This window comes from Oncorhynchus keta, chromosome 33, assembly GCF_023373465.1.
Source record: "Oncorhynchus keta strain PuntledgeMale-10-30-2019 chromosome 33, Oket_V2, whole genome shotgun sequence".
Taxonomy (NCBI): domain Eukaryota; kingdom Metazoa; phylum Chordata; class Actinopteri; order Salmoniformes; family Salmonidae; genus Oncorhynchus; species Oncorhynchus keta.
In genome coordinates this window covers 19,295,979-19,312,512 of record NC_068453.1, presented here as the reverse complement: position 1 = coordinate 19,312,512, position 16,534 = coordinate 19,295,979, and the positions used below count along the sequence as shown (strand labels likewise).

Here is a 16,534-nt window from a genome sequence, read left to right as displayed (position 1 = left end):
TGAAGTTTTCAACAAGCAGGTCTATTCTGGACTCTGCTTTAGACAGTGCAACACTGAAGTCATGCTCAGCATTAACACTGTGTCTGAACTTGAGAACCCTGACTTGCATAGGTATGTAGTGCCAAACTGGATCTGAACATCTACTGCTTTCTCAGTCAGGCAGGAGACCGCTTCCTGCTGCAGATGAGCAACCCAGAACTGTGAGTGTTTGCCCCCCCAAAAATAATCTTTCTTCAAACAGTTTATTCCAGTTCAGAATAAAAAGTATTACTTGTAACAGCAACAGTTCCAACCTAGACTTGTTTTCAACAATAATTTCTACAGTAAAATGTACAGTAGGCCTGAATTTTTCATCTTCATCTGTACTGTTTCTTAGGGTTGCACTATCAGTAGCTAGTTAGCAGGCTTTGGCTAACGTTAGCTACTAGCTGGTTAATGTTACAAGGCCAGGGGATTGTTTGAAAGATAAACTCACATATACTACTATGAGAGATAGTACTCCCTTATTTTTGCTCACCTGTTATTAAATGACAACAATGCCTTGTTAGTTGACTTACTTTTCCACTGTGGAAGCACTGTTTCCTGAAGCATTCTGCCCTGTTCTGAAAGAACTCCCTGGGTTTACCGTCATACTGTGGATGTTTGGTCAGGACGTGTCATTTGATTCATTTGTGTGTTTTGTGAGGCTCTTCACTAAACACTTGCCCACACAAAACACAGTGTGGGTGCTCCTCGTTATTCCTCAAAGTTTGTATGAAAGAGACAAAGTCATCGCTGTATATGCGTTTCATGATGATTGAGCTCAGTCAGAACATGTGACTAGCATGAGTCCATTTCATAACGATTGAGCTCAGTCAGAACACGTGGCTAGCATGAGTCCATTTCATAACGATTGAGCTCAGTCAGAACACGTGGCTAGCATGAGTCCATTTCATAACGATTGAGCTCAGTCAGAACACGTGGCTAGCATGAGTCCATTTCATAACGATTGAGCTCAGTCAGAACACGTGGCTAGCATGAGTCCATTTCATAACGATTGAGCTCAGTCAGAACATGTGGCTAGCATGAGTCCATTTCATAACGATTGAGCTCAGTCAGAACACGTGGCTAGCATGAGTCCATTTCATAACGATTGAGCTCAGTCAGAACACGTGGTTAGCATGAGTCCATTTCATAACGATTGAGCTCAGTCAGAACATGTGGCTAGCATGAGTCCATTTCATGACGATTGAGCTCAGTCAGAACACGTGGCTAGCATGAGTCCATTTCATAACGATTGAGCTCAGTCAGAACATGTGGCTAGCATGAGTCCATTTCATGATGATTGAGCTCAGTCAGAACATGTGGCTAGCATGAGTACATTTCATGATGATTGAGCTCAGTCAGAACACGTGGCTAGCATGAGTCCATTTCATAACGATTGAGCTCAGTCAGAACATGTGGCTAGCATGAGTACATTTCATGATGATTGAGCTCAGTCAGAACACGTGGCTAGCATGAGTCCATTTCATAACGATTGAGCTCAGTCAGAACACGTGGCTAGCATGAGTCCATTTCATAACGATTGAGCTCAGTCAGAACATGTGGCTAGCATGAGTCCATTTCATAACGATTGAGCTCAGTCAGAACACGTGGCTAGCATGAGTCCATTTCATAACGATTGAGCTCAGTCAGAACACGTGGCTAGCATGAGTCCATTTCACAACGATTGAGCTCAGTCAGAACACGTGGCTAGCATGAGTCCATTTCATAACGATTGAGCTCAGTCAGAACATGTGGCTAGCATGAGTCCATTTCATGACGATTGAGCTCAGTCAGAACACGTGGCTAGCATGAGTCCATTTCATAACGATTGAGCTCAGTCAGAACATGTGGCTAGCATGAGTCCATTTCATGACGATTGAGCTCAGTCAGAACATGTGGCTAGCATGAGTACATTTCATGATGATTGAGCTCAGTCAGAACACGTGGCTAGCATGAGTCCATTTCATAACGATTGAGCTCAGTCAGAACACGTGGCTAGCATGAGTCCATTTCATAACGATTGAGCTCAGTCAGAACACGTGTCTAGCATGAGTCCATTTCATAACGATTGAGCTCAGTCAGAACATGTGGCTAGCATGAGTCCATTTCATAACGATTGAGCTCAGTCAGAACACGTGGTTAGCATGAGTCCATTTCATAACGATTGAGCTCAGTCAGAACATGTGGCTAGCATGAGTCCATTTCATAACGATTGAGCTCAGTCAGAACACGTGGTTAGCATGAGTCCATTTCATAACGATTGAGCTCAGTCAGAACATGTGGCTAGCATGAGTCCATTTCATAACGATTGAGCTCAGTCAGAACATGTGGCTAGCATGAGTCCATTTCATAACGATTGAGCTCAGTCAGAACACGTGGTTAGCATGAGTCCATTTCATAACGATTGAGCTCAGTCAGAACACGTGGTTAGCATGAGTCCATTTCATAACGATTGAGCTCAGTCAGAACATGTGGCTAGCATGAGTCCATTTCATGACGATTGAGGTCAGTCAGAACATGTGGCTAGCATGAGTCCATTTCATGACAGCTGCGAGTGGGAATAACAAGTCAGTGGTTTGAACCACAGCGCTGCAGGGTGTGGGTCGCGCAATGATCTTCAAGAAAACTGCAGAAAAAAGATCAGGTAAACTGCAAAGAACACGGGTATCCCCCTCTACCTCTCCCACTCGCGCAGCTGCCAAACTGAGCAGAGAGCGCACTGAACCGAGAGAGCAGTTGCACTTGGCCAAATCAATTCCAGTAATTAATGCAATACGTCGCGACCCCCAATTGACAGGAACGCGACCCCATACTTTAAGAAACGCTGCTTCAGAGTATCATGCATAGGGTCAGACAGAAGTTTCAGAGTTATTCCTGCCCGATAAACCCTCTATGTCTGACCCCCGAGACCCCAGCTCCATCACACGCAGGCAGTGTGATATCCCCGCCTGCCTTTCTTTCCTTCATAGAGCCCTGTGCCCAGCACCCATTTTGGCTCCATGACGCCTGTCCGATGGTGTCCTTATCACTCGTGTTATGCCTGCCAATATCCTTCCTGTTATACCACCTGTCATCACTGTCATTACTCTGGCTCAGTAATATCCCCTCTGTTATCACTCACGCCTCACTGCATGGCCATAGGACCTACCAGAGCAAACACATCTAAAGAGCCCTACCGTAACCTTATTGACAAGGCCGCCTCATCCACTGTCGATCTGGGTGTGTGTGCGTACCAGCGTGTCCTCCTGAGCCAGTGTTGCAGATTGTGTGACCATCCCCAGTTAATACCAACCACATAAGAATGTGTGTGTGTATTAAAGATATCTACCTGTCTGTCTTCTTCTGACAGCTCCAGGTGCTCCTTGCTGGAGGTGGAGCTGTTGTCATCCTCGTCAGAGCTGTGGACTTCCTCCTCAGAGTGAGCATCGTCCAATCCATGCCAGCCTCTGCAGGCAAAACAGGAAGGTCACCGCATTATCCTCATGGTTATCAGCCAGAGTGTGTGTGCACTTACACATACAGTATATCCATGCAAGCATACCACGTACACACTTCTGAATGGCCTTTTGAACGTTTTATGGAAACAGTAATTGACACAATGTCTCTATAGCCATGGGACTCAGATGATCACCAGCCTGAAACACGGATGTCAATACTTTGTCCACAGCTGTACTCAGGTAAACATAGTTTCCATGAAGACTCCACAGACAGCCTGTCTGCTGGCAGCAGGGCACCAGTCTGCTCTTCAGTCAGCTGATACACGTCTGTCTGCTGAGTGGCACAAGTAGCAACATGTGTTTGTACCACTAATGTTTTCATCTTGGCTTCACAGCCTTTCCAGGAGATATTATCACCGCTGGATTTTGAACCAAACAAACCCAAAGTACTATCTACTTTCTAATCTGGAGGACTCATAAGATACTGTCACTCTCTTTATTTTGACTACTTTATTTTGACTAATTCTTTCCCCCTCCTCTTGTCTCTCCTTTTTCCCTCTATACCCTGTTTCTCTTCCCTACCCCCCATCTTTCTCTCTTTTCTCCCATTCTTTCACTCTCTCTTTCTCTTCCTCTCTCCCTCCATAGACAGGACTTCCTGCACACTGGGTCAGGCACAGAGTGCCTCTTGTTTACTGCCTGAGGCTAGTTACATAAACGGAACAGGCTCAGATGCTTGGGAAACACTACAGATTCACGACACACATACACACTCTTTCAAACAACCACAACGGCATACACAAACACACACATGCATGCAAGCACACACGCACACACACACAAGCACGCACAAATGCAAGCATCTTTCAGACGATGAAACACATAAAATCACACAGTGAACGATAAACACTAATATTATCCAACTGGAGTACCAGATCTGGGCAGCTAGATATGTGGAACTGTTGCATACTGCTCTTTACTGCTGAACTCTTTGAGTCTAATATTTCCCTTCACCTGCCCGTCTTTCTACCTGTCCTGTAATCTGACTGACTGCCTTTATCTCATGGCCTCAGAGTGGCTTAGCAAAATACTAGTCTGAGCACGCACGTGCACTGCACACACACAACTGCACCCACACAACTGCCTTTTGATATATGAGGTAAACACACACACACACACACACACACACACACACACACACACACACACACACACACACACACACACACACACACACACACACACACACACACACACACACACACACACACACACACACACACACACACACACAATAACACTTGAATGAGGATGTGATTACAGTGAGTTGGGAGGCCTGACTCTTGTTAGCAAGGACCGTGTCCAGTCCATTCACCCATCCACACACGCAAATATTTTTGTGTCCAATACAGTAACAAAATATTAAATTACGCTGAGTCAATTGAAAAGCGGTTTACTGGGAATAGGAGAGAGAGCGAGAAACTGAAAGAGAGATGAGATGGCAGAGAGAGAGGGAATGGGAGAGATATGGGAGAGGAACAAGAAGAGATGAGAAAGCGAGAGCCAGAGAGTGGGAGGGAGAGAGAAGGAGAGAGAGAGGCTGGTGGTTGCTGGAGGTTTGTTTTCCCTGTTCAGAGTGCAGTGTGGCATTTCTGCGATTTTCAGACATTTCCTGCCCTGGCCACTGAAAATAACCCACAGGAAAACGGCCCAACCTGTTGCGCATCAATGCTCTATTCACAGCCTGGAGGGCTAACACTGAAGCTAACTCTCACACTCGCACAAGCACAGCCTGCTAATGCTAACTCTCACACAAACACAGCATGTTGGTCTACATTGTAAGTACTATGTAATAATGGGTATAGTACACACAATGTACCTGACATGGTCTTACCACCATGTAAATGCATAGTTTAGCACCAAAGTGGGACCAAGACTGCAAAGTGAAAACTAACTCTCACACAAGCACAACCGGTGCTAAAAACACTGGCCTAAATACTAAAATACTTTCTGTCTCACTGTGACACACACACACACACACACACACACACACACACACACACACACACACACACACACACACACACACACACACACACACACACACACACACACACACACACACACACACACACACACACACACACACACACACAAATAGAAACCACTAAACACAGTACACACACCCATGGCATTGTTCTAGGCTCAAAATCAAAACATTTACTGTAAATTGCTCGAGTCTCTCTTTCCAGGATATCGAATTCATGAAGCATTAAAGCTCCTTAAAAGTGACACATCTATGACTGTCGTGGTACATTAACACTACGGTAACAAAAATTAGCATGGTGTAATAACCAAGTTATTTACTGTAGGCAACTAATGATCAAAGGATTATGATCAGCTCTGTAACTCTGGATTCGTTGAAACCTAAGTTGCCCATGACACACGAGAGGCACTATGCAATCAGACAACAAAATGACACACACTCCGTTGAAACCTGACCCAGACCCTTTGTGTGTGTAGACAGAGGAAGAAAGAATTCACACTCACACACGCACAGTCGCACACACACACCACACACACGTGCACAAACACACACACTGTGACACACATGCTGTACCTCTCATAGTCAATGGAATGGGGTCGCTTATAGTCACAGTGGCTCTCGTATGGATCCTGCACCTCATAGACGTCTGAGTCACTGTGTCTGTGTGTGCTTGGGTCCAGACTGTGTGTGAGTGGCCAGCCCAGCCGTGCGCTGAGGAAAGGCAGGTTCATGTACTCCGGTATCTCCTCATACAGAGGAACGTTCTCATACTCTATGGACCCCTCTCCATCCCTGCCAGACACCCCCACGTTGCCGTCAGACTGGTCCACCGTCCCCCGTCCCCCGCCCGGCTCCACGCTGGTACAATCCAGAGACTGGCCGCTTCTGGCCAGTAACCGTGGCAACATCCTGACAGACAACCGCAGCTCCAGAAGCTTCCGGAAGGAAAGGCTCCTCTTGGTGCCGTCGGCACGGGCCAGCAGGTCAGCCGAGGAGAAGGACTGTGCCCTCTGTTTTCCCCCAGCAGAGCTGCTTTCCCCTGGGGGGGCCCTCGGCTGCTGCCGCCGCTGCTGTGTCTGGAAGAGCTCTGCCTGCTGAAGAAGGGCCTTGGGAAGCGCCAGGCTGGTTTCTCCTGTGGGGTGGCAGGCAGCTCCCTCATGGGGGTGTTGGCGTGGTGCGGAGGGGGTGGAGGGGGGGTGATGGATGGGGGGGAACCCGCTGGCAGGCTGTGTCTCTGGGGCTTTCTGGGTGGGGCCCTGGGTGACCCTCCCTCTTCCGCCGAGCTGGCCTTCATTGTCATGCCGACGGGGGGCGGGCGGCAGCTGAGCTTGATCTGTTTGGGCAGGCTCCGGGTGATGGGGTAGCGCTCAAAGTCTCCGTACCCTTCCTCAACTTCCTCTTGCTTCTCTTCCTCTTCATCCCCTCCTCCTCTGCTCTCTGAGGTTAGTGTGTTAAGCTCAGGCTGAGAGAGCAAGTCCAGAGAGTGGGAGGTGTTTCGGTTGAGGGAACAGTGGATGGCTCTGTGGAGGCGGGGGGAGAGGGACTTCTGTCTAGGTGGAGGCACAGGGTGAGGCTCCTCTTCAACTTCAGGGTCCTCGGAGGGTGAGGGACTGTCATACACTCCCTGGGTGTGTTCTTCCTTCTCTGAGGTGAGACATCTCCCCCCACTCCCCTCAGTCTCCCCCACCTCTCCCCCCTGTGAGCGGTTCTTTGTCTCTCCCTCCTGGGTGCTGGCCTCCAGGCCGTCCTGCCTTATCAGGGCTAGCTTACGGGGCTTGCGTGGCAGTGGCACGGGCAGGGGCTTACTGGGGGCAGCAGGGACTGAGAGGTCAGTGGGTAACCTGGGTATTCTGGAACACTGTGTACTGCTTTCTGCGTGGGAGGGGGTGCTGTCAGGCTCACTGTCCATCTGGGTGGGGGGTAAAACTTGTGGGGGGCTGCGGGTGGATGGAACAGTCTGAGAGGGGGTGCGGATGGGGGGGGTTGTCTGTGGGGGGGTGCGAATGGGGGAGACTTCCAGTGGGAGGATGAAGGGAGTGGGAATAGTGTCGCTCTCATTGCAGTCTATATTACAGCTGTCAGTGTATGTCTGTTCTGCATTACAAGCTTTAGTCTCAGTCTGTGTAAGTGTCTCTGCCACCTCATTACATGACTGGTCCCCTGACCCAGTCTGATACCGCTGACCCTCCTGTCCTTTCTGGTTCCTCTGTCTCTCCTCTTTGTTCCCCTGCAGCTTCTCCTCATCCCTGCTCCCCTCTCCATCCCTCTGCCCCTCCTGTCTCTGAGGTTTGTCTTTGAGTCTGAGATGGAAGGTGTTGGTCACTCCTCCGCTCTTCTCACTGTCTCCGTTCTCTGTTTTACCCGGCCGATTGGCTACCAGCGTTCCAGTGCTTTCCATGGAATTCCCGTTTGGCCAGGAGCCGAGCGTATCGCTCCCGACCACTGTAACATTCCCATTCCCTAGTCGTTTGCATTGGGAGCAGTCCTGGAGTCCGCAGGAGCACGTAGGAATGATGTAGTCCGAGTCGCGCAGGATGGGCTGCGACAGGATCCCGTTTCTGGAGTTGAGGAAGGAGAGGCTGTGGTCCCCAGCCCCCCGGCACTCCTGGGAAGGGGTTTGGGGTACTCTGAGTCTGGGTGGTGTGGGAGAAGCCGGGGCTGCTGGGGCGGAGGGTTTGGAGAGGCATGGTTTGGGCGCCACAACAGGTTTGGCTCTCTTTAGCACGGCAGGGGAGAGTTGGGTAAGAAGGGGGGAGGATTGGGAAGGCTGGGAGAGGAGAAGATCGGGTTTGGGGGCGATGGGAGGAGGCGAGAGCTTCACCAAGGGGGCGAGTTTGGGTTTGGGAGCCACTGGCGGCTTCTTCACACCTGTAGAGAATTAGAGGAGGAGGAAGAGAGAGGAGTAGACATTAGACAATGCTGGAGAGGGGGGCTGCTGAAAACACACACGTCACAGGAGGAAAATAAAGAATTGACCCTGTAACCTTTATGGCTGTTTAAAGGCACAAACTGGAGGCAAAAAGCAAAACAGAGCGCATTCCACTGCCCTGCTGTAATGCATGCACTGCCCTAGATATCCCTTGAACCCCCCCACCACCTCATTGACACATACCAACCAGCCAGCAGCAGCACACAGACAGCTGGTGGGGGTAAGAGAGGGCAGGGCAAGGGTCAGAGAATCAACCCCTAGAGGTCAATGGGATTTTTAGCTCACTAAGTAAGGTTGGGCGCAAGTGGTCAGAAAGTGAGGAATGAAAGAACCAAATGATTTCTGTACTCATATATCCTATCATGAGCCTGACCAAAACAGTCAACTGTAATGGTCCACTGTGTTCTGTCTGTAGAGAAAAGCTGAACATTAAAAAAAAATAACTATAACCTAAGCGACATCACATCTCCCTCAAATAAAACACTTTGATGGTAATGCAATTACTGTGTGAATGTGTCTCTAAGCGGGTACCAGACACGCCCGTGGCAGGCTGAGCCTGCACTACATGGATAACTGGATTATGAATACAGACCTCTGCATTGAATAATAATATATGCCATTTAGCAGACGCTTTTATCCAAAGCGACTTACAGTCATGTGTGCATACATTCTACGTATGGGTGGTCCCGGGAATCGAACCCACTAACCTGGCGTTACAAGCGCCATGCTCTACCAACTGAGCTACAGAAGGACCACTAATGAGACACTCAAAGTTTTATTGACATATACTTGCTTTTTTTTTTTTATCTTAAAACATAATTGATTGAAGACATTTTGTCCTCACCCAGGCCTCCTTTAAGAAGCCAAAGTGTTTCATCTGTTGGTGCTACAAAGTAAAAGTTGGTATCATATGAAGCTTTACCGCTTACTCTGTTTTGGATCATAATTCTAAAAGTAGCAGAGGTCCTATTCTGGAAATTTGATATGCAGGTAGAGAGAGCATTTTATGTTCAACAAAAAAATTAAAAATGCGACAAATAAAAAAAAACATATTTTCTAAATTCATGTTTCATTTTTCTATATTTATAAATGTACAGTACCAGTCAAAAGTTTGGACACACCTTCTCAATCAAAGGTTGTTCTTTATTTTTACTATTTTATACAATGTAGAATAATAGTGAAGACATCAAAACTATGAAATAACACATATGGAATCACATAGTAACCAAAAAAGTGTTAAACAAATCTAAAAATATTTTATATTTGAGATTCTTTAAAGTAGCCTTTGCCTTGATTACAGCTTTGCACACTCTTGGCATTCTCTCAACCAGCTTCATAAGGAACGCTTTTACAACAGTCTTGAAGGAGTTCCCACAGATGCTGAGCACTTGTTGGCTGCTTTATCTTCACTCTGCGGTCCAACTCATCCCAAACCATCTCAATTGGGTTGAGGTCGGGTGATTGTAGCACTCAATCACTCTCCTCGGTCAAATAGCCTTTATACAGCCAGGATGTGTGTTTTGGGTCATTGTCCTGTTGAAAAACAAATGATAGTCCCATTAAGCGCAAACCAGATGGGATGGCATATCGCTGCAGAATACTGTGGTAACCATACTTGTTAAGTGTGCCTTGAATTCTAAATGAATCACTGACAGTGTCACCAGCAAAGAACCCCAACACCATCACACCTCCTCCTCCATGCTTCACGGTGGGAACCACACATGCGGAGATCATCCGTTCACCTACTCTGCGTCTCACCAAACATGGCGGTTGGAACCAAAAATCTCAAACTTGGACCAAAGGACCCATTTCCACCGGTCTAATGTTAATTTGCACATGTTTCTTTGCCCAATCAAGTCTCTTATTATTATCTGTGTCCTTTAGTAGTGGTTTCTTTGCAGCAATTCGACCATGAAGGCCTGATTCACACAGTCTTCTCTGAACGGTTGATGTTGAGATGTGTCTGTTACTTGAACTCTGTGAAGCATTTATTTGGTCTGCAATCTGGGGTGCAGTTAACTCTTATGAACTTATCCTCTGCAGCAGAGGTAACTCTGCATCCTCATTTTCTGTGGCGGTCCTCATGAGAGCCAGTTTCATCATAGCGCTTGATAGTTTTTGCGACTGCACTTGAAGAAACTTTCAAAGTTCTTGAAATTTTTCGGATTGACCTGTCTTATTTTCTCTTTGCTTATTTGAGCTGTTATTGCCATAATATGGACTTGCTCTTTTATCAAATAGGGCTATCTTCTGTATACCACCCCTACAACTGATTGGCTCAAACGCATTAACTTCTTGGTGACAGGGGGGCAGTATTGAGTAGCTTGGATGAATAAGGTGCCCAGAGTAAACTGCCTGCTACTCTGTCCCATATGCTAATATATGCATATTATTAGTAGTATTGAATAGAAAACACTCTGACGTTTCTAAAAGTGTTTGAATGATGTCTGTGAGTATAACATAACTCATATGGCAGGCGAAAACCTGAGACAAATCCAACCAGGAAGTGGGAAATCTGAGGTTTGTAGTTTCATTTAAGTGATTGCCTATCCAAAATGCTGTGTCTATGGGGCCAGATTGCACTTTCCAAGGCTTCCAGTAGATGTCAACAGTCTTTAGAAAGTTGTTTGAGGCTTCTATTGTGGAAGGTTGTCGAATAAGAGCTATTTCAACAAGTGGACTAGGCTGAGGCCAATCAGTTGTTTACTGCGCGGTCACGCCATGCCTTCTTTTTCATCTGTAATGAATACGCTATTGTCCGGTTGGAATATTATTGAAGATTTATTATAAAAAGACCCTAAGGATTGATTGTAAACATCGTTTGACATGTTTCTACAAACTGTAATGGAACTCTTTTGACTTTTCGTCTGGATTTTGAGCTCGTGCATTGTGCCTTTAGAATAGTGAACTAAACGTGCAAACAAAACGAAGGTATTTGGACATAAATATGGACGTAATCGAACAAAACAAACATTTCTTGTGGAAGTGGGAGTCCTGGGAGTGCATTCCGACGAAGATCGGCAAAGGTAAATGAAGATTTATAATACTATTTATGACTTTTGTTGACTCTACAATTCAAAAATCAAATCAAAATCAAATCTAATCAAATGTATTTGTCACATACACATGGTTAGCAGATGTTAATGCGAGTGTAGCGAAATGCTTGTGCTTCTAGTTCCGACAATGCAGTAATAACCAACGAGTAATCTAACCTAACAATTCCAAAATTACTACCTTATACACACAAGTGTAAAGGGATAAAGAATATGACCATAAAGATATATGAATGAATGATGGTACAGAACGGCATAGGCAAGATGCAGAAGGTATCGAGTACAGTATATATATATATATATGAGATGAGTAATGTAGGGTATGTAAACATTATATTAAGTAGCATTGTTTAAAGTGGCTAGTGATATATTTTCCATCAATTCCCATTATTACAGTGGCTGGAGTTGAGTCAGTGTGTTGGCAGCAGCCACTCAATGTTAGTGGTGGCGGTTTAACAGTCTGATGGCCTTGAGATAGAAGCTGTTTTTCAGTCTCTCGGTCCCTGCTTTGATGCACCTGTACTGACCTCGCCTTTTGGATGATAGCGGGGTGAACAGGCAGTGGCTCAGGTAGCTGTTGTCCTTGATGATCTTTATGGCCTTCCTGTGACATCGGGTGGTGTAGGTGTCCTGGAGGGCAGGTAGTTTGCCCCCGGTGATGCGTTGTGCAGACCTCACTACCCTCTGGAGAGCCTTACGGTTGTGGGGGGAGCAGTTGCCGTACCAGGCGGTATTTGGCGGGTAACTGTATGGCTTGCATTTGTGGCTGAACGCTGTTCTCAGATTATTGAATATTGTACTTTTGTCGTAAAGCTTTTTTGAAATCTGACACAGCGGTTGCATTAAGAACAAGTTTATCTTTAATTCTATGTAAAACATTTATCTTTCATCAAAGTTTATGATGAATATTTCTGTTATTTGATGTGGCTCTCTGCAATTTCTCCGGATGTTTTGGAGGCATTTCTGAACATGGCGCCAATGTAAACTGAGGTTTTTGGATATAAATATGAACTTGATCGAACAAAACATACATGTATTGTGTAACATTGAGTCCTGGGAGTGTCATCTAATGAAGATCGTCAAAGGTTAGTGATTAATTTGATCTATATTTCTGCTTTTTGTGACACCTCTCTTTGGTTGGAAAATGGCTGAATGCTTTCTGTGACTAGTTGCTGACCTAACATAATGATATGTTCTGCTTTTGCCGAAAAGCCTTTTTGAAATCGGACACTGTGGTTGGATTAACGAGAAGTGTATCTTTAAAATGGTGGAAAATACTTGTATGGTTGAGGAATTGTAATTATGAGATGTCTGTTGTTTTGAATTTGGCACCCTGAAATTTCACTGGCTGTTGGCGAGGTAGGACGCTATAGCATCATCCCGACCGATCCCAGATAGGTTAAGAAGGATAGAAATTCCACAAATTAACTTTTAACAAGGCACACCTGTTAATTGAAATGCACTCCAGGTAACTAACTACCTCACGAAGCTGGTTGAGAGAATGTGAGAGAATGCCAAGTGTGCAAAGCAGTCATCAAGGCAAAGGGTAGCTACTTTGAAGAATCTCAAATATAAAATATATTTAGATTTGTTTATTACTTTTTTGGTTACTACATGATTCCATATATATACGAAATGCTTCAGTCTGGTTTTAGACCCCATCATAGCACTGAGACGTCACTTGTGAAGGTGGTAAATGACATTTTAATGGCATCGGACCGAGGCTCTGCATCTGTCCTTGTGCTCCTAGACCTTAGCGCTGCTTTTGATACCTTCAATCACCACATTCTTTTGGAGAGATTGGAAATCCAAATTGGTCTACACGGACAAGTTCTGGCCTGGTTTAGATCTTATCTGTCTGAAAAATATCAGTTTGTCTCTGTGAATGGTTTGTCCTCTGACAAATCAACTGTAAATTTCGGTGTTCCTCAAGGTTCCGTTTTGGGACCACTATTGTTTTCACTATATATTTTGCCTCTAGGGGATGTTATTCAAAAACATAATGTTAACTTTCACTGCTATGCGGATGACACACAGCTGTACATTTCAATGAAACATGGTGAAGCCCCAAAATTGCCCTTGCTAGAAGCATGTGTTTCAGACATAAGGAAGTGGATGGCTGCAAACTTTCTACTTTTAAACTCGGACAAAACAGAGATTCTTGTTCTAGGTCCCAAGAAACAAAGAGATCTTCTGTTGAATCTGACAATTAATCTTAATGGTTGTACAGTCGTCTCAAATAAAACTGTGAAGGACCTCGGCGTTACTCTGGACCCTGATCTCTCTTTTGAAGAACATATCAAGACCATTTCAAGGACAGCTTTTTTCCATCTACGTAACACTGCAAAAATCAGAAACTTTCTGTCCAAAAATGATGCAGAAAAATTTATCCATGCTTTTGTCACTTCTAGGTTAGACTACTGTAATGCTCTACTTTCCGCTACCCGGATAAAGCACTAAATAAACTTCAGTTAGTGCTAAATACGGCTGCTAGAATCCTGACTAGAACCAAAATATTTGATCATATTACTCCAGTGCTAGCCTCTCTACACTGGCTTCCTATCAAAGCAAGGGCTGATTTCAAGGTTTTACTGCTAACCTACAAAGCATTACATGGGCTTGCTCCTACCAATCTCTCTGATTTGGTCCTGCCGTACATACCTACACGTACGCTACGGTCACAAGACGCAGACCTCCTAATTGTCCCTAGAATTTCTAAGCAAACAGCTGGAGGCAGGGCTTTCTCCTATAGAGCACCATTTTTATGGAACGGTCTGCCTACCCATGTCAGAGATGCAAACTCGGTCTCAACCTTTAAGTCTTTACTGAAGACTCATCTCTTCAGTTGGTCATATGATTGAGTGTAGTCTTGCCCATTAGTGGGAAGGTGAACGGAAAGGCTCTGGAGCAACGAACCGCCCTTGCTGTCTCTGCCTGGCCGGTTTCCCTCTTTCCACTGGGATTCTCTGCCTCTAACCCTATTATAGGGGCTGAGTCACTGGCTTACTGGGGCTCTCTCATGCCGTCCCTGGAAGGGGTGCGTCACCTGAGTGGGTTGATTCACTGATGTGGTCATCCTGTCTGGGTTGGCGCCCCCCCTTGGGCTGTGCCATGGCGGAAATCTTTGTGGGCTATACTCAGCCTTGTCTCAGGATGGTAAGTTGGTGGTTGAAGATATCCCTCTAGTGGTGTGGGGGCTGTGCTTTGGCAAAGTGGGTGGGGTTATATCCTTCCTGTTTGGCCCTGTCCGGGGGTGTCCTCGGATGGGGCCACAGTGTCTCCTGACCCCTCCTGTCTCAGCCTCCAGTATTTATGCTGCAGTAGTTTATGTGTCGGGGGGCTAGGGTCAGTTTGTTATATCTGGAGTACTTCTCCTGTCCTATTCGGTGTCCTGTGTGAATCTAAGTGTGCGTTCTCTAATTCTCTCCTTCTCTCTTTCTTTCTCTCTCTCTGAGGACCTGAGCCCTAGGACCATGCCCCAGGACTACCTGACATGATGACTCCTTGCTGTCCCCAGTCCACCTGACCGTGCTGCTGCTCCAGTTTCAACTGTTCTGCCTTATTATTCAACCATGCTGGTCATTTATGAACATTTGAACATATTGGCCATGTTCTGTTATAATCTCCACCCGGCACAGCCAGAAGAGGACTGGCCACCCCACATAGCCTGGTTCCTCTCTAGGTTTCTTCCTAGGTTTTGGACTTTCTAGGGAGTTTTTCCTAGCCACCGTGCTTCTACACCTGCATTGCTTGCTGTTTGGGGTTTTAGGCTGGGTTTCTGTACAGCACTTTGAGATATCAGCTGATGTACGAAGGGCTATATAAATACATTTGATTTGATATGTGTTATTTCATAGTTTTGATGTCTTCACTGTTATTCTTACAATGTAGAATATAGTTAAAATGAAGAAAGACCCTGGAATGGGTAGGTGTGTCCAGACTTTTGACTGGTACTGTATGTAAGGAAGGTGTAATTGAAATGAAAAGACTACTAATATTACAGAGCAAGCCGTAAAGCTTCAAATGACACCAACTTTTGCTAAGTTGCACCTACAGTCTTAAAGAATAAGGTTGAAAAACTATTTTGGGTAAGGATAAAAAGTCACAAATATTCCAACTTCAATACATTTTTTCTCAATTATGCTTTAAGATACAAATGTCAAATATATGTCAACAATTATATGGATTACATTTCGTGAATTGTGAGAGAACCATTGTGATACTGGAGTTTTCAGGCTTGTTTATTTTTGGTGGAGTGCTCTCAGATTCAATGGCACCAACCCAAGTAGAATCCCGTGTCACCTTGCTGCATGCGTCCTCCTCGTCCGAGTCTGTTCACTCTGGTTTTTAAAAAATCTAATCTTTTGCTGAGTATGACCTGAACGATTTCATGGCACTGACTGGTTTTGAAGTTGGCTGTGTGTGTGTGTGTGTGTGTGTGTGTGTGTGTGTGTGTGTGTGTGTGTGTGTGTGTGTGTGTGTGTGTGTGTGTGTGTGTGTGTGTGTGTGTGTGTGTATGTGTTGTGAAAGATGTGCGCTCTATATACTATCCATAATGAGATGCCCAAAAGGATATGGCCTCGTTTTCTGTTCGACTGGGCTGGATCAGGACTACTGACTGGCCGGGCGAGTGCGATACCACGAGAAGCGAATTCACCGAGCGGATGTGGATGAAGCCTGAATGACCCTCTAGCTAACTTACTCATGGAAAAAAATCTGTAAACTTCAGTGCCAAATCCCCTTTGCCTCAACGGATTGAAAATTCGTCGGATAAATGGTTGACAATCGCTGCTTTAGGTTATATAACCATGTTTGAAAGTAACAACAACAAAAATCCATTGCGCATCTGACTGCATCAAAACAGGAGGGCAGATGTTACTACACAAAGGAGCTGAATGTATCTGCCCTCTCATACACGCTCTCTTTCTCTCTTCGCATTTGGCTGATGCATCAATTGTGTTGCATGTACTCTTGTTGGAGTATTCTAACTAGAATGAATGTTCTCCCTAAATCATGAGCGGGTGAAAACTGCTCATCTTTGCAA

The 16,534-nt window shown here is 45.5% G+C and overlaps 1 protein-coding gene across 1 annotated transcript in view; it reads right to left on the bottom strand.

Moving 5' to 3' along the window:
* LOC118365980 (FYVE, RhoGEF and PH domain-containing protein 6-like) overlaps positions 1-16,534 on the bottom strand; it is a 33,224-nt gene that overhangs the window by 16,095 nt on the left and 595 nt on the right. Inside the window, 3 exon segments of the mRNA XM_052492374.1 lie at positions 3,353-3,470; positions 6,082-6,572; positions 6,575-8,376. Of these exon segments, the coding sequence (XP_052348334.1) occupies positions 3,353-3,470; positions 6,082-6,572; positions 6,575-8,376 (2,411 nt within the window).